The 20,260-nt window shown below is 37.1% G+C and overlaps 1 protein-coding gene across 1 annotated transcript in view; it reads left to right on the forward strand.

The window, feature by feature from the left end:
• Nucleotides 1–20,260, forward strand: part of LOC122798549 (nitric oxide synthase, brain-like) — a 140,163-nt gene that overhangs the window by 89,246 nt on the left and 30,657 nt on the right. The window contains exons 14-18 of the mRNA XM_044067602.1: nucleotides 1,973–2,034; nucleotides 11,965–12,139; nucleotides 15,335–15,470; nucleotides 16,321–16,399; nucleotides 17,915–18,108. Coding sequence (XP_043923537.1) covers nucleotides 1,973–2,034; nucleotides 11,965–12,139; nucleotides 15,335–15,470; nucleotides 16,321–16,399; nucleotides 17,915–18,108 — 646 coding nt within the window. The remainder of the gene's footprint in view (nucleotides 1–1,972; nucleotides 2,035–11,964; nucleotides 12,140–15,334; nucleotides 15,471–16,320; nucleotides 16,400–17,914; nucleotides 18,109–20,260) is intronic.

Genomic DNA, 20,260 nt, shown 5'->3' on the forward strand with positions numbered 1-20,260 from the left:
TGTAAGCCATCCCTTGCGAAGCAGAGTGGCTTGTCCAACATGTCATCCCAGGCAGACAGACATTGGATCCCCTTAGAATGACACCAGTACTTGAGCCAATTGTTAAAGCTGATCATCTTGTCTTTGTATTGTGGTATCATTCTTGGTGAGGGCAAGATGCTGCTCAGGGTCAGGGTCATACCAGCCTGGGCTACATAATCGGAGATCTCCTCTATGTCTCTTTTCATGTAGTCCAGGGAGGTATGTCTCAGGTCATTCACACCAGCATGGACAATGACGGAGTCATATTTGTACTTGCTTTGGAGTGACTTGAGTGCGTGTGTTATGTGGCGGATCCTAGCTCCCGATAGACAGCTCACAGTCACCTTCTCCTTGCTCAGCCTGGTCAGTGGGACATCAGTGTGTCTGACTATAGAGTCACCTATTACTAGTGTATCAGGCAAGGTGTTTGGCCTTAAGGGCTGTGATTGGTTGACACACTGATTTATTGAAGTATGTGTTGCCTGTGTTTTGTTTTAAGGTGGTGGATTTTTGGGTGTCTGCTTTGGGAGCCTCTGTTGTTTTGGTAAGTTTTTTATTAGAGCCTCCGAGTATGTCTTTGTGTTTTTATGTGTTTGGTTTGCAGTTGTGGTAGGTCTGCGCTTTCAGCACTACTTTTAAGTTCTGTTTACAAATATGGAAAACAAATTTAACCACCATTTTCACTTGTTTGCACACTAAGGGCTGCCAGACAGGAAAGGTTCAGAGATTTTCTAGATTAAAGGACAATTGTACCATAAATACACATTTTCATCATCTTATAATGCATTTCCTTTTCTACAAAATGATCCATGAAATGCAACATATGAATAAAGCTTCACATAACAGTTTCTCCCTTTGTGTGACATTTACTATGCTGCTCAGTTTTTTACTGTACACCACTCTGGGTCTGCATGAAGTATCACAATGATTTCTTTATAACTTGTCACACTAAGTCCTATATTACTTTGTGTATTACCTTTAATATTTTTGGACAGGAAAATCCACAAGGCAAGGTATTTGGAGAAATGGCTTGTTTTCTACCTAATGTTGACTCTTCAGTGATTCAAGCTTACTCAGTGCTTGATACACAGTCTAGAAACCATTCCTTTACAGGGACTAGCCACCCTCAAGTTGTCACAATTAAATTTCAGACCCAGAAAAGAGGAAATGTGACACAAAAAACATAAATACTCTCTCCTTTTGTAGAACCAACAAATAACCAATAAAAAATAACTGAAACAATCTACACCTGACAAGATGTTATTTGATGTTTCTATAACTGAGGAAGTGGTACCATTTAATGTAATATGACACCTTTGGCTAACAAAGTGGGTTGGTGGTATAATAATGCTTTAGCTAAATATAGTTTTCTTTTACACAAAAGTAACTCAGTTAGAATCTCTAACTGAATCAAAAGGACCAACATAAGTCCATCTAGAAGATATTAAGAACCTACTTCAGAGTCGGTAAAAACATGTACAGTATGCACAGAAATTCTTACCTAAAGGAACAGTACTGTATATTCACATTTTAAGTGAATGGACAGAACAACTAGAAACAAAAGGAACAGCAGAGAAAGTCAGTTTGTTGTGGCACATGGTGCAAAAAAAAAGCAAATCATGTCAGTATGGCACTCACTATCAGGACATTGTTGAGTAGAAAAAGGAATACAAAACAATACTAACCACTGGACATTAAGTAAAACACAAATCAACATATGATATTTTTTTCTGCAATGGCCCTTTAGTATTTGTGAAAAAGGAATAGTTTCTAAGAAAAGTGGAAGACTTGTCAAAAAAGCCTGTAAGAGTCATAGAATACACAAACTGGAAAAAATCAATTTTTGTGTAATATTTTGACATGACCCAGTAAACCACTAGTATTTTGTAAATGACTGTATAAATCTAATTATTTGATTTTTGATAAACTTTTTTTTTTTTTTGATCTACAGAAATTTGCTAAACTGCTATCCGAAATGTCTCGCACACACCCGAAAGCACTGCAACAGCAAAAGTAAGTATTTAAGATAATGTTGTAAGGTATTTTGATCACCATACGTACAGCAATTAATTTATTGAGATTCTATAGTTTCTGTAAAACTTTCAATCACATTGATGACATCCATAATATAGCCTATACTGCAGTAAGTCGTGTGGCAGAGGTGCAGTGTTATTTGAGCATATATTTTTAAGGGTAGCTCTACAGTTACTCAACTATGTAGTTAGTTGACTTGTTTGTGTGGAGTACCTACTAGTCAGCTCTGCAGCAGTTGCTTGACCGTTGTTGTGGCTGACTGTGCTGAGGTGGATTGCATTGTAAATGGTAGGCTATTGTACATCATTTGTGACTGTGCGACTGTGGAATTTATATAAGCATGGGGGTGGAGGAGGAGCCCGCCTCATAAATCACATTTCTGAGGTGTGTGATTAGGATGTGCTCTTTATTTGTTTAATGTGCATTCCTTAGTCTAACTAAAAAAAACACTTTTATTACCAATTGAAAGGCAATTTTATTACTGTTAATTGTTGCTATTGGTAATAGGAATGTTCAGTATGCTAGGTCCAATGATAGATATGCTAAGTATAGTGGGAGAAAATGCATTGCAGACGGCAAAGCACGGGAAGAAGTGTGCTTGTTATCAGCAGGACTGTGATTGGGTGCATAACTAAATGTATGTAGTCACTGAGATTTGCTCAATACTGCAAAGGTCAATTGAAATTGCATTTGACATGCTGATTAACTCATTGCAAAAATAATATGCAAATATTTTTGTTACCGTTTCCTTTTGCTGGTTATACCCTCATTATGTAAAGTGGGCTTTCTGAGTATAAACTAAATAGATTTTGCTTTACTTGCTCCAGTGGTACTATGCTTAAGTATTGTAAACTCCTGTTTGTATTTACTGTAGGCTGAGCAGCTGTCCAGATAATTCCTAATTCCATGTGACGTGACATAGAATTCTAATGATGAAATTGTCAGGATATACAGTTTGACAGCCTGTAGTAGTTAGGTGTTTTCTGTAATCTGTTGCAGATTTCAGCATGCACAATAAATCAGACAGTAAATCACCAAATAAATACAGTTATATTCAAGTAAAAGCAAATTAAAACAAAATAAGGTTCCTTGTAAAATGTATAATGCGTTTTATTATCCCGTGCTAGACAACTATTAGTATTTGAAATCTGCTATAGACAGCAGAAAACACCTAACTACTGCAGACTGTCAAAGTTAGGGTTCCCAACCATCCAAAATTCTTCTGGACTGTCTGGAATTAAGGGACACTGTCCAGAAAACAGACTGCCGCCTATTCTGGATAGTGTTTTGCCCAGAAAAAATAAATCAATTGTCTGTCAAACCGGCAACATTAACAAAATATTAGATACAACTGTCCAATTTTGTATAAGGTGTAACAAAAAGTATGCTTCATTCACCACAACCCAGAACCAGTGAATTAATTTTACATACATGGCAGTAAAGAACCACTCGAGAGCTGCTTCTTCAATAATGCGAGCAATACCATCTCCACCTCACTCTGCTAAGTTTCTATCAAACCATAATATGTCATAGGATGCTGCAGCACAAAAGAACAATACACCAATTTATTGCATCTAACTACTGCAAATGAACTCTTTTCACAGCAAAATGTAAACTTCTTTTGTAATTGTTATAATTATATCTTACATTCATTCACAACTGTTCCAAGACAAACCCAACTAGAGTATATCACCCACTCATGTGATCAACCTTCCTGTTACCAAGTTACAATCACAGTAAGGTCCACCACTAGCCAATCACTTTCAAAAAGGGTGGCATGGATTGAGAGTTAAAAGAGATGAAGGGGAAGGCAAGGGAGCATGTATAATGTCATAAAAAAACATTTAACGGACAACTGAGAACATCACATGGACTAAAAATACATTAGAAGCAGCCAGTAGGAGTCAAGTGCATGCTCATTTCCAGGAGATAAATGCAAAAAGTGAATAGAAATATTCATTTAAGAAGAAAAGGGGATTAGAGAATTAATGCTTATGGGGCAATCATAGTTTAGAGTGAGTATTTGTTTGAAGTATATCACAGTACATTGCTCTGACATCCACAGTCTATCATTTATAAGCTGAAACATGGCAACAGTTTTTGTCCGTTTCCTTACATTTTCTGTATAGTTGCATATTGATTTGAATGCCACCATACAGCAGTTATTATACTAACTAGGTAACATTTATTAAATTATTATGCATGAGAAAATGAGTTCAAACCTTATATTGACAAAATACTTTACAGTATGGTAACATAGATATTGTAAAAATTACTTTATCATAATAATAATCGCTTGATCATCTCTGTTCAATCTAAATATTATTAAGCAAAATTTTGCATGTCGAGTACCAAAATTACACGCATTTTGCTTTCTCGTACATGTCCAGAATTTTTTACATGAAAAGTTGGCACCCTAACTGTATATCCTATCAATTCCATCATTAGAATTCTATGTCACATGACATGGAGTCAGGAAGTAATTGGACAGCTGCTCAGCCTACAGTAAACACAAACACAAGTTTACCATGCTTAATAAGCAGAGCTCCACTAAAGTAACTAACGTAAAACCTATTTAGTTCGTAATCAGAAAGCCCACATTATATAATGAGAGCATAATTACTACAAAAATAAATGGTAACAAAAAGCTTTTCATATGATCTGTAAGGCATATTAAGATATGACTTCTAAGCAACACTTAGGATATTGCCCAAAACGTAAAATGAACGAGGTAGTCTGCCATTTATTTAGACTATCTTTAGAATATCCATGTTTTTGGCATAGTACTTTGTGTACTTTATTATACAGCAGAGAATAGTTGTACATAATTTCAGATCACCATTCAGAAAAGAATCACAGTAGTGTAACCTGGTCTCCTCATTTCCAAACTGTCAAGATGTCCCCTAGGCAAGAATAATGCCTGCCTCATGATATTGTACCTCTGAAATTAGATGGTATGTGCCCCATGTAAGGGCAGTATTCTTCTGCATCATCTGCTGTCCCTTTGACCACTATTGGAGCTTTTCTTCCTGGGCCTTTGCTGAAAATGGGCTTCTACCCAATCAGACTTTCCCAGTAATCAAATATTAATAAATAAATACATTAGTCACATGACTACATTTTTTTGCTTGCAGTTTTTTGGTCATTTTGGCCTAATGTTAATTAGTAAGTTCAAAAATTGATATTATATTTTAATTTGAAGAAAAAGCTGCATGAATGTTATTTGTTGATTTACTGGAATAGCAATATTATAACCACTTAAATCTAAAAAACTGCCTGTTGAAGAGCTATATCAAGGAAATCTGGTGCCAAGGACAACATGTCCATCTTCACCGCCAAGAAAAACTATAAACCATATATAGTACATAATGACTGAGTGGTGCCTGTGCCCCAAAAACTATAAACCATATATAGTACATAATGACTGAGTGGTGCCTGTGCCCCATGTAAGCTAGTTCCCAGAGTAGAGAGCCATCAGCGATATCCTCCATGTAATTCTGGTGTAAGATAAGCAACACCTAAAGACTTCAATTTTAAGTGCCCTACTCTGTCAAGAAGTTCGACCTGACACTGATGAGTAGGAACAGTGTGACAGAGTTAGCAAAAGTTCAAATACTACGTGACTTCAAATTGTGAAAGCTTTCCCGTCATGGAAAAAGATGATAATGGATGCTAAAAAAGAGTATAAGTCAAATAAGAAATCAAAGAAATATAATGAACATAGGAAAAATGTCTAAAGAGTGCCCAGCTAAAATGTCAGAAAAGTCTAATGAAAAGAATAACATGCTGTTAAGACATGATCCTATAGTACACTTTAAACAGGAAGTGTGTTACATTCATATAAACACGGCTAAAAACTAAGTATTTAATTGATATTAAAACATTAGAAAGCCTTCAGTGTTAAGTACTAGCCACAATGCTTGTGCCTTGAATGAGTTATGTATTTAAGCAATAACCCACGCCTGGGTGTGCGTAATGCTGGATTTATCCACGGTTGGTGTGGTGTGGTCATGAGGGCTTCACCCTCGTGACCAAACAAAGACAACCGTGGGTAAATCCAGGTTTACCACACCCAGAAGTGGGTTATTGCTATTATACAATGACATTATTTAAGAAAAAAATACTTACTTTTCTTAAATAATGTCCTTGTATAACGGTGCCATGCTGTCCTTCTGCCACTGGACAGCTCTGCTTTACCATTGCTGATGTACTGCGCATGTGTTTGGAACTTGCGTTCCCACGCATACCCAGTATATACGTGCTTGGAAAAGTACACAACGGAGAAAAGAAGATCTAAGTTGCTCCATTTTTCTGTAATTTCTTTTTTTTTTTATTGGCTTGTGGCAATTTAGGGGTAGGAGGGCTGCACTCCTGACTCCGCACATACAAGAAAGACAGCTTGAAGAAAATACAAGGGACATCAGGTGCGTGTGTTTAATTTTAAATACCGTACCTGACTTTCCTTCTATTTTCTTCATGCTGTCTTTCTCGTATGTGCGGAGTCGGGACTACAGCTTTATTTTTTTTTTAATTAAAAAAAATTAAAACTTGGACAATATACCAACGGAAAAAAAGTCCAGACGACCAGACCTTTTCCTTTGGTATAGTGTCAGATTTACAATGGGCACGCTGGCCAATCAGCATGCATGTTTTGGAATAGTAATGGCCAGTCATTGTATCATTATTTTTCATTAATGAATTAGTTGTTATATACAACACAGCTGTTACATGGTATAGCAACAGTGAGGATGGATACAGGGGGTCTATATCACAATATCGAATACTGACAATCTCAAACAGCAAAAACATTGAAAGTGCCATTCATCAAAACTGTTCTTGTAGGGGGCTGTGCCCATACATCCCCCGCTAATCATATATACCAACTCCGAGATTGCACTACAGTGAGGAAAGGGCAAATTTACTGATCCTCACTGTACCGCGATCCCACAAGGACAGTTTTGATGAATGACACTTTCGATGTTTTAGCCGTTCGTGATTGTCAGATTTCGATAATGTGATAGGAACCCAATACAGGTATACCCTTTTCCAGACAAGTGAACCATGGATGGTGGTGAATGTGGACATAGGATCAATCACTTTATAGGTAGTTTAGCTACCACACAAGCAACTAGCTTTGGTAGGCTCATTGGTGATGTTACTGGCCTTCACTCATGAATAGCAAATGGACATATCAGTTTTTGTATGTATAGCATCTCTCTGGAGAATACCCCAGGTGGATAAGTTTGCTTAAGAAGACAAAGCCTGGGGTACAGATACCTTCTTCCTGTGATCCCTAATCTTGCCCTATACTTTAATGTTTTCTTTTGGTTCAGAAAGTACTACTCCTGGCCAATAGGGACTTAAGAACTTTAATTCTCATAGGTCTAAAATGGAATGGCAGCCAAGATTTGCACTGCTGCAGAAGGTGGTATGTTGCACGGCAATGTCTCATTCGCTGTACAGGAAATTTCTGTCTCAGACAGAAGGGTTAGCACTTCATCCAAGCCTCAGGGCCCTCAACCTTCATGCTTTGATAGCTGCACTTAATTCCAAATAGTTCATAATTTTCAGCAGAAGTGAGTCAGATCATGAAATAACCTAGGAGACTTTCATCTAGAAAGTGTCCATGTCAAAGGCTAGTAAATTACTTGAACAATCTATATAAGACAGGTTTGTCCTGGTCTGCTTTCAGAATAATTAATGTGATCTCTGCCTACATACCTGCCAAAAGTGTCTGAAGACCACCACTTAAAACTTTCCTAAGGAGAATGCTACATTTGAGACCTCTTCAGCCTAAACTTTCTCAATGTCCATTGCATCAGAACAGAATTTCAATGACCTTCAAAGCACTTTTCTTTTTCCCTGTTATAACTCTAGATGATAACAATACATACTTTTATCAACACTTCTTCAGCCAGCTAAACTGCTCCTGCTTTTATATATCTGTATATACTGACTTTGGCACTTTGATCAAGCTCTTTCCATGGATTTAAAGTTTGTTTTGCAGAAGACATTTTTTAGTAGCAATTAACTTCCACTATAAGAAAGTCTGGCCTTTAGGCATTGATATGCAGCAAACTCTTTTATATATTTTTTATAGTAATCGTGTAGTGCCAAGAATGAATCCATCTCTTATGCCAAAAATAATTGCATCTTTGTCTTTAAATTAAACTTTAAATGTAAATTTTGTCCATTCATTAATACTAATAAGTTTAAACATCAAGATATGAACAATTAATTTATTTTTAAAACAGCAGCTAATTGTTTTACATCAAATGTGGTATACTTGGTGGAGTGTGAATGTTGCCACTCATTTTATATAGGGAAAACTAACAGAGTTGTAAAAGATAGAATAATAGAGCATTAATAGAGCATTTATATAGCATCAGGATGAGGTCTGAACTTAATGCTCTCTTGAAACATGTTATGCTGTTAGGGTATGCACATAAGTTTAATTTTAGGGTTATAGAGGTAATTAATCCAAGCATTCGAGAAGGTGACATAAGGAATTATACAGAGAGTATGGAAACAAATTGGATTATAGTCCTTAGAGCCGGTAAAGGGAAAGGACTCAATAGAAGAGCATCTATAAAATCACAACAAACCAAAGCACTTGCAGAACCAGCAAACAAAATGCCTCTTCAGGTCAGTGAACCAAAAAGATTTATTTAACGCCACAAAACAATAACTTGCATTTTCGTCCTTAGACTTCATCAGCATGAATAGTTAACCAAGCTAGTAATCTCCTTAAATAACCCTCCCTTTCCATTGACAAAGCAATTAACCTATCTATAAAACCCCTACTTAAGAATCGGAAGATACGAAAATAATGTATGTCACCGTACCCTATGCTTGGTTAGTAGATACATATATACATATAAATTCATATTTTCATGCACATCTTATGCATATTTCAATAGATCTATTGTCTTTAAATATTTAAATAGCAGATGTATTTGTGCAATATATATATATATATATATATATATATATATAAGTTACTTCTCGGATGTGAAAGCAAATATGGGAGGATTATGGCTGACAAAGTTTGCAGATGACTGCAAACTGGGTGCCATAGTTGATTCACCTGCTGACACACACATCCTACAGAAAGGTCTCACTGAAACGGACAACTGGTGCCGGAATCATGGCCTCAAACTTAACGCCAAAAAATGTATAGTCATCCCCTTTGGGAAAAACAAAGTACCCACAAATTATCACATAGACAATAACCCACTGAGTACGGAAGAAGTAATCAGAGACCTGGGGACTCAAGTTGATAGTGACCTCTCCTTTGACAACCATGTTGCCAAAGTGGTCAGAAAGACATTCTACCTTGCCCATCTCATCATGAAGGGATTCTCATCCAGATCAAAGGAGGTCATTGTACCTCTATATTCCTCCCTTGTCAGGCCCATGATTGAATATAATGCTCCATTTGGGATGTATCTCACCCGGCACATGCAACAACTGGAAAGACCCCAGAAGTACCTCACCAAGAGGATCATGGGTCTCAAACATGTGCCTTATCCAGCTAGATTAAAGAAACTCCAGCTCTACTCAGTAGCATACCACCTGCTCAGAGGTGATTTGTGCCTAACATATAGGGCCATGTCCAACCAAGAACTGATGGACATGCTCCATCTCAAAAAATCCAGATCCACCAGAACCACGCGAGCTAAAGATTTCACCCTCTGCACAAATATGAATAAAACATGCTGGAGGGATAGATTCATAACACAGAGGTTACCCGTACTCTGGAACAAAATCCCAGTTCATGTGAGACAGAGCCCTTCATTGGCACTGTTCAAGAAAAATCTCGATGCATGGATGGGAGATCGTAAGTTTACCCCAGGAATCACCTTAGTGTCACTACTAGACAGAGGTATAGTTTACTAAATAATGGGGTCCCACATGTGTCACTACTAGAGAGGCGCAACTATATAATATGGGGTGGCATAAGCCACATCATTGTTGGCTAGGCTTGTAAATGCCCCAGGGCTGATAGCCTAGTACACTACTATGAAACTATGAAACTATGTATACTTTTAATCCTCATTTAAGATATGAAAATAATGTATGTCACTGTTCCTTATGCTTGGTTTGTAGATATATATATATATATATATATATATATATATATATATATATATACACAAGTTTATACGTTTATGCATTTTTATATATATTTTAATAGATGTATGTTTTTAAATAGTTAATAGATATGTTTTATTAGAGTGTTTGTGCAATACACATACATACGCCTGTATACCTTTAATTCATTTTAATTGATGGGAGCTAGAACTGTCTGTGATTGGCCCAAAGATATTTGAATTTGGTTAAATAATGGAGTTAATTCATGTTCTGTGTTGGCCTGAAGAAACTACTTAGCGAAAGCGCTTACCATTGTTTGTTCTTGAATAAAATTTATGCTGAGGAAAGGAGACGAAGTGCCTGGTTGTCTCATTGCTATTACGTATTGTGGATTATTGGTTAAATTAAAGACAGTTGAAAGTTAGGAAGATAAGAAAGAAAAAACGCTACATACCTTAGACATAAAAGGATAACTTAGATACTATGTGGACGGGATATCAAGATGTCTGATCATGCAGGACAGCATGGCCTTTTTCTGTGCGCACAGACCTTGTCAAAACATATTGCAGTGCCTTTATCAAGACAAATACAACAAATTGCTGTCAGACTCCCTCAGGGCATATTCTACTAGGGCTGCTAACACTTCTGCTTATTTTAAGAGCACAGGTTCTTAGTACATATGTGCATCTGTGACCTGACCATCTGAATGCACATTCTTTAAATATTATAAGCTAACTGTAAAGCAGGGGAAAAAGGAAGGCTTTAGTAGGGCAGTGACCAGGGGATTATATCTTAATGGTCACCCCCACTTGATAATTGTTTGAGATGCAGCTCATGCTTATATAACTGTTACTGCTGCTATAATCTTCCCAGAGGGTGGAAGTACAGATGTGCAAAATGGTCATTGTAACAAACCTTTGAAGACAGAATTTTGCAACAGTATGAATATCCATCCACCACCTTCAAGTTTAGATGTTAGTTTTCATAACTTTTTTACTACAAATTGTACAAAGCTAATGTGTACTTACCTCTATCAGTTACTGAACCAAAGTTTAGCTATATGTTAACAAGTTTTTCACTAGAACAACTAAACGTTGATGCACAACATTGATTTCATATCTGGCAGGCATGCAGATGCCTCACAACTGACAGCAGAACAAGGCAGGCCCTAACTAAAAAAAAAAAAAGAACAAGCCAGTTATATAGCAGTGGAGGTATACAGAAGCCTAGTTGCTATAATACGACAGTAGGTGTCTCTTTTTTAAAGCTCTACTTTTACAATCGGTACCTCTCACATCTGCAGTGTCTCAAATATTTCTAGCTAATTTGGAATTCATATAATTTGCTGACTCGTGGTACTAATTTGGAATTCATATAATTTGCTGACTCATGGTTGTAGGGGCTACTACACATCAGTAGCTTGATTATGCATGCTTTGATTAAATATGTGGCTTTTGGTAACACCACATACACAATCAGAAAGTTAATGTTTTTACAGTAACTGTCTCAGCCTACCTGTATCTTTCACAGACAGCCATTAAAAGAAAAATATTGTGACTGCATTCCAGTGTCAGAGGAAGAATGATTTAGCAAGGATGCAAGTTTGCTTTACATGGACAAAAATAGAAATACAGTGGTCAAATACAAATCACTAGCCTGATAATGTTATAGCAATCAGTATGACTTGGTATCCTTTTCAATGTCTTAAATGTTAAAGTTGTACAGGAATTCATATCCCTAAATCATTAAACTGAAAGTATAAAAGAATGCGCCCCTGTATTTGTAATGAAACTGACAATTGTGTCTTATCTTTAGATTTTCTGTGTTTGGACTGGGATCCCGTGCATATCCAAACTTCTGTGCTTTTGCTCACTTTATTGACAAACACTTGGAGGCCTTGGGGGCAAAACGTATCATGAAGATGGTAGAGGGGGATGAACTGTGTGGACAGGAAGAATCTTTCCGAACCTGGGCTAGGAAGGTTTTTAAGGTGAGTCCCATTGCTGTTGGAATGGTTTCCCTAATATAATTATGATATCTAAGCAAACTACAGACATGGAGTTCCACTAAGCAAAGCTGAAAGGCAGCAGACAAGTAACACTGTGAGACACTGGCTTTGTTTAGATACATGAATAACTTTTGGAACTTATCACAGATGTGTGGCTTTACTCAGCCCAATGGTATGTCTAGGAGACAAGCAAAGTGAATCAAAAACCACAGTGAACAGGAATCAACAAAATGTTGCTTAGTAAAAAGTGTAGGATTTTCATGCACATACATACATACATATGTACACACACACACACACACACACACACACACACACACACACACACACACACACACGCACACGCACACGCACACGCACACACTCACACACAAGCACACACACACCTTCAGAACAAAGCTGTTTAACAGCTTTTCAGGATTTATATAGAATTCATGCAGTCATGTGACAGTAATCAACCAATCTAGTAAAAAAACACAATGTTGTATTCAAATGACCTCATGAATAAGATATGAGTAAAATTTAGTAGATGACATAGTACTGCAGCTGCAAGCTTCAAAATACTCCTTAATTTATCTGAGTCATAAAAGCTGGGAGCTGCAGTGACTTTTAATTTCAGTTCCGACTGTATCCCTTTTTTGTAAACAAAGGATAAATAAAATAAGATAAAAATAAATTATTCAGTAAAGTCTCTGAACTGCCACTTCTCTAATAAAGTCCTACACTATCAATCATGGAAAAACAGGCTTTTTTCTCCAACTGAAAACAGTTGTGAATGTCTATATATGGTGTTGGTGATTCTGGTCTAGTCTGAGGACATGATTGTGCTTGAGTGTATATATATATATATATATATATATATATATATATATATATATATATATATATATATATATATATATATTCTCTGTGACAGCTTGTGAATCATCGTGTGCATGTAGAATATACTGTCATAAACTGCAGCATAAGCCACATAAATAGAATTGCATGCTGCAATGTTTGGACCAAGAGTCCAGATGACTTGAGCAAATTTAATGAACAGACCAGCATAAATAAAATGATATTTGAAAGAAAATCTGCAAAGCTATCTGCTTATTTGCTTTTATATCTAATAATCACCAGACTCTATATAGGTGTCATTCTCTAGTGGTGATTTCAGGTTATCGCCTTTCTTGAAATATAACAAGGGTTTATAACCTTCTACTTTAAAGACATCAGTATGACCATTTAACGTGTTCAGGTTATTGCAAATTATGTCACTGACATCTTGAGACTCTATACCGTACTCTGACAAACGTTATGCAAACTGCACTATATAACAAAACTGGCAAACTTAAAAACTATCAGAGGAGATTAACAGAAAGGAAGTAGTGTGCCATTTTATCAGCCAAATTTCTTAAATATATTGTAGCATAAACACTGAAATATCAGTGTAATATGGCTGCATGCAAAGACTTAGCATCAGTTTGACGGGGCTTGCATTTGCAAATATCTCGAACTTGAGATAGATTTTATAATCCATCACACAGTGATTTAAATGAGGTGTTGGTATAGTAGGGACTGTTGCTACAAACAACAGCATACCTCTCAACTGTACAGATTTTCACAGAATGTCCAGATTTTTGCCTCATATTTTTGGTCTGTTCCTTATAAAAATGTGTGGTTTTCTGGCAAATCATCAGGATGATTTGGGGATTAAAGACACTAAATAATGACATACATTCAAGTTTCAGACTTCATATCCTTCAGGAAAAAGGCATGCTAGCACAATTCCTGTTATTCTAGCAACTTTCTAAGTTTATAATTGCAATATTTAAAATGTGTCCATATTTTTGGGCCTTTGCCCCCCTATTATGTCAGGCCTTGCCCAGATTTCTTGCACTAAGAGGTTTAGAGTTATGAACAACAGTCATCATCTGTGTAGCATCTTTAGTCTAACAGCATTCCCAGCTTTGTTTCTACAACAGTATAATAGAACAGGGGGATTATTAATAGAGAAGGTAATTAGGTCTGGTATGGATCACAGTGCAAAATCAGTAAAGCCATATTTAAGTAACTGTATCTGAAACCTGAATGATGTACAAAAAGAGTAGCACGGAGGTATATATATGTGCTGGCCAAAACGACATTCTGTTTTACCTGACCCACAAAATACCTTTTCAGTCTTATAATAGGAACATAAACATGACAAAGTGTTGCACTCCTTGTGTCCCTTAGTATGTTTTTATAACTAAGGCAAAGTAAACAGTGAGGGTCATTTCCTTTTTATTCAGTATTTGCTTCTGTACTCACCTCAAAATGCAGCTAGTTAGAAAACAGAGAACTATAATAGAGTATTAAATGTATCATGTGTTTGATACATGTATGTTCTGAGTTTAAATAGCTGGTGAAAAAGTGGAGTGATTGCTTTATGGATCCCTATTTTTTTTTTATTTCATCTGCATAGTATGTTACAATACCAGTGGACTGATTTGAATTCCGAAATGCTTTTTTATGTCTCATAATACATTTAGGTGGTACATTAAGATAGCAGGGGCTTAACTTAAAGGAACCTTTTTTCCTCTCTTATTGGACAACCATGTACTATATTAGGAAAGCAGAAGATTGATTTGATTGCATTAATTATTTTGCTTTCTTTAAATAGAGAAGTGCATTATACTTATATATTATGTTACATGAAGTGTCATGTTGACCTATCCTTTTTTGTGAGAAGGCATTTTTAACTCTGTGTTTCTGTGTGCCTTCCACTTCCTGTCATTCTGTTCTTCTGCATTCACTGGAGTAAGTCACTTACACTGATAGCAAATCTTTTGGAATCCGATCCCCTATGTAAGCCAGCTTTATAGATAAGCCCACCACCAAAGTAAGTCATTTACACCAATAGTCTTTTGAAATAGGGGCAGTTTTACACCGGACTAAGTCACTTATACTGAGTAAGTCTTTTAGAATCCTTTCCTACCTCTGTCATACAAGTCTGACAGACTTCCATTTTCATAAATAACATGATGAGCCAGTATCTTCCATTCCATTGCTCATCTACCCATAATATTAATTATACATGGGAGATACTGATATTTTTTAGAAGTTTCCCTTTTCCAAAATATGATATATAATAAAGTGATGTTATCTTTAGTCTCCAGACCTCTGGCACTAACCCTTCTTATCTGATCCCCACAGGCTGCGTGTAGTACGTTTTGTGTTGTTAACAGTAATGAAGATAATGCAGATGATGATATTTTTGAAGCTGAACACCACTGGCAACCTGGGAAATGTCGTCTGACCATAACAGCAAACTCCTTGGACCACATAACAAGTAAGATGATTCATCTTGGCTTCTGTGCATCAATGCTCATTATGTGTTTATTTTTATTGAAGATGCATGAGATTCAAGTCATTTGACCATTGCAAAGTCCCATATGTGAGAATCTTTTGATGTATTAGCTGCAAAAGTGTATAACTATTGAAAAGAGTTTTAGTGTGAGACATTCAGCTACTAGAAGGTCATACAACCCAATTCATAACTATACCACTAACCATGGGGTAGTATAGACAATTTCCAGTTTATGGTTCTTGGACTTCATCTGTCACCAGTTTCACATGCATAACACTTTCGAACTTCACAATATAGAATATTCAGCATTTGCAATATCCTGAAAGAAATGAGTTGCATGTATTACTCCAGTATGCCAACATACATGCATACTACGTAATAACACTGTCGATGTATAAAAATAGCTGACAAGATCCTTGGCTGTAACTACATTAAACAATAATGTTCACAGAATGGTGCATTTATTTTTGTTTATTTCCATAGCTTAACATAAACCAACCCATTTTGTAAACTATTGAAAAGGGGATAGCTAGATGCCTCCAAGAGGTCATCAAGTGAAAGTGGCCACTTCCTGCCCTATTACCTCAGTTTAATGTGGTAACTTCTGATATCACTCTTCACAGATGCACACATGCAAACATGCACAAACACACACGTGCGTGCACGCGCACACATATATATTTGGACACATGCACACACACACACACACACACACACACACACACACACACACACACACACACACACACACACACACACACACACACATATATACAAGCAAATCATGTGGACATACTATTAAAAACTGAACCTTTCTTTTTTCTGTTTGTAGCTCTTTCACAGTTACATAAAAGGAAGGTCTTCTCCTCAACGGTACTGTCCAGAGAGAACCTACAAAGTGAGAAGTCCAGGTGAGTACTGTGAAACATTCTGAATAATTTATCATCCTTTTGCAAGGCCCTCAAATTTGAAAGACAAGGTACTGTTTTATGCCTGTAACAGAATGCTGCTTTTGAGATATTAATGAAGGCAAATGAGAAGCTTCATGTCCCTGTCACTTTTCATCTTTTATGTATTTATAATTATTTCTTTTGAATGAAAGTAATAAATGTAACACCTTTTCTGTACACTATCATTATAATAAAATTTCATATCTTGCTAGCAGTGTCACTGAAAACACGACAACTCTGTCACCATGGTGATGAAGTCCACACTAAAAACTAGACCACCAATGTTTGAGTACTAGTTGTGTCCTCCCACAAAACCTCTCAGTGACTAGTGTCTCTGTGCATACCATGCCCATCCCAGTGATGAATTGTGTCACACAACTATCTTGCTTACCCTGTCACTGGCTAACTTCTACTTCTGTGCAGACATGTTCCTGAATGAAATCTGTAAGTTCTCCATTGTGTTGGCAGTCAGCATCTTATCCTATGAAAAGGTGTAGCAGAGGTAATTCCCACTGAATATCGATATCTATACCACATCATGATGGTAAACTTCACCCCTTAGCCCAAAACTATAAGCTAAATTATTTTCCTCACACCAGTGTGCTGTGCCAGACACCCAAATCCTATTACCCAAATGCTAATGAGGTGAATAATAATTCTTAAGACAGTATTTTATTAGGTATCTAGCAGGGTACAATATTGACCACTTACCACAGTGCTGCTACTAGGCAGCAATCCCCCTACAACCCACTCCTGAAGCCCACCTTGCAATCATCTTCTGGGTCATGAGTGTCAGTGTTGAGCCCAGGTCTTCATGAATCCAATAACAGTACCACATTCTTTATTAAGAGATTACAATGTAAGGAGGGTCACTTATGGACAACAAATCACCATTCACTCAAATGAACAAGAAAAAAGAAAAAGATTCTATTTGTGTACCAAATATAAATTCACACAGACTTCAAAGACAAAGTAAAAAACAGAACTATGCTGCACTGAAGAATATCCTCAAATTAAGCTGCAAACTTCACTAGGGAAACAGAACCATAAAAAAATAGAGTCTGCAATAACGGGCTACTCCTTTCTCTTATCACTCGTGTATATAGTTTCAAAACATTTATGAATATCATGACAAGCACATACTTTTGTAATAACATATGCATGTGTGATATCTAGTTGCTTCTTTTTATCCCTTTCATTTACATTATTTTTCCTTCAATTTTTCGCTGCATGTGTTCTGTAAGATGGAATGAAGATTTCTTGTAAACTATGTCAGATAGACAAATGGTCAACAGTTCTGTTTTTTTTTTTTGTTTTCCTGTCTTTCTCCAATGGGTTTCCATTAATCGTAGTTACAACAGATGCATGTCAGTCATGAACTAAGTGCCAAAGATTAATGGTGTGAGATGGATCACCTGACATTGTGTACGTGTCTACTCAGATGCACTAACGTCATTGTTCTTCACTTTTATTTAGCCGTTCAACCATCCTAGTCCGACTAGACACAGGTGGACAGAAGGAGCTGCAGTACCTTCCTGGGGACCATCTTGGGGTATATCCCACAAACCGTAAGGAACTGGTGCAAGAGTTGCTGGCTCGTCTGACAGACGCTCCTCTTATTTATGAAACAATCATAATGGAGTTTCTAGAAGAAAAAAAGAGTGCGAATGGTGAGCTGATGTGACTTTACCACTTGAGTTTTATGTATGCCATATAGCAAACTATATTTTCCTAATATGTTTGTGTGCCAAACAACAGTCATAAACCAACCCTCCACATTATCGTTCAAATACTTTGGTGTACATTTATTACAAAATGTTTAGACAGTACTTGATTACTGATGATTACCATCATTTTAAGAGCTAGTATACTGATTTAAATTAGTAGCAGTTTTCAGAATCAATCAGCTGTCATTTGCTATATTTTAATTTTTAACTTCTCTGTTTATTAAAAAAAGTCTCTAGCAATATTAGATCAATATATGAATTGTACTATTGTTCTTGTTGGTTTTTGTCGCTATGCCTGCTGACCAGCAAGCCTCTCCCTCAACTGGGACATAATTCATTTATTCTTTTACCCAAGAATTTCACTTGGGATCAGGATTGCTGTCCACAGGGTGATCAGTCCTCCCTAAGTTCCTGGCAATGAGGGTCCATGCAGTGGGCTAACCTCCACCTGTGAGTGAAGGGGACATGTGATGCACATCATTGAGAAGACTCGTGGTGCTTTCCCCATGGGAATGCACACTTTTAAGCACCTGTGTTGTAGGCTACCGTTGGGTGCTGTCTACCCCCATACTGCACGTTTGCACTGCCATCCCTCCAATGAGGAACTGTGGCAATGAGCAGTTGGCTGTGCTCTGACCAATCTCACCCCCACCCCCAGGGAGGGCACAACTAACCTCCCCTGCCAGCTCCACCAAGTGCCTGGACCCCTAACTGAACTCAGCTCACCTGGACCACAGTCTGGTCTTTATTCATCTACACTAATCGAGAACTTAGATCCACTAACAAGGCACTAATTGCAATCTCAAAAAGCTGTTGCAGCTCTGGTGACTCCCATTATTCTAGCAACATTGCCAAGACTTGGAACTCCCTACCATGACAAATCAGGTTACAACCTTACAAAACCATCTTCAAAAAAAATCTTATTTCCCACCTAAACAACTCCTGGACATGCAACTGCGTAGCACCTGGATGACATATTCTAACTCCTTTCACCTACCCACTATCCAACCTCCTCTTTAAAACTCCCCACAGATGCAATATATGTTATCACACATTACTTACCAACTCACTGCCGCCTACTCCTCACTGTCCCATCTATACCCACTAACAAAGACAAAGTTGAAAAGCTTTCCCTCAAACTGTCAATGTACCTCATATGAACTTGCCTATATTCTCCTTTTTAGTTTTTCCTTTCTTGTCTTATCTTCAGTACATCTTCAAGATTATCTCTACTAAACATACTGTATGAACAACCATCATATGTTACTACCTGCTATACTTTTAATTGTATGTCTAAACCTCTATGCTTATGTAAATATCTTAAGCAATCATATGTTATTATCTGATGTATTTTTATAAGTGAATGTGTAAATCACAATGCTCATGTAAATGTCTTATGTATAGTATGTTAGCAATTGTTCTGGAGCTTTTCTCCCTGGGCCTCCACTAAAAACGGACAGCTATGTCCAGTCAGGCCTCCCCTGTAAACAAATGTAAAATAAATAAATAAATAATAAATAACAGTGTGTGCACTAACAAGAAAAAGACATGTCCCTGAGTGCAGGAGGCACAGAAAGCAAGAAATACACCATGTTTGGGCTCCCTAACTTGGCACACTACAGAAAGCCTCCAGCGGCAAATCATCTAATTGCCTGTTTTGTCGATAACCTGTGAACAGCAGAGAGCATGGTAATGAAAGAGAGCTTTGCACCACCTCACACACCAAGGGAGTAAAAGCTGAGAGACAAATGTCAGTAACTGTATTCTTGCACATTCTTTATAAGCATAATTTAAACCTCTATCACAGTCACTTCAAGCTCACAGCAAAGATACAGACACTCAATAATATGCTGCAATCTCTGGTTTCAAACTCAGCTGAAATAACCATGAAAATTTAGAAAAAGCATGACTTGTGACTTCAGCAAGATGAAGATGACAGCATTTTAACAAGTGCTGTTTTGCTGTTATGTGTCTTCCTACAATATGTCTGAAAGCTGGGTCAGATTTCATAGGTTCATAGGTGTGTACTAGCCTAATGGCCCTGGAGCCTTTACAAGCCTAGCCCATAGGATTACTCTGACATTGTGCCACCTGA

The sequence above is a fragment of the Protopterus annectens genome, chromosome 3.part1 (genome assembly GCF_019279795.1).
Source record: "Protopterus annectens isolate FY-2018-M chromosome 3.part1, PAN1.0, whole genome shotgun sequence".
NCBI classification, from domain to species: Eukaryota; Metazoa; Chordata; order Ceratodontiformes; family Protopteridae; genus Protopterus; species Protopterus annectens.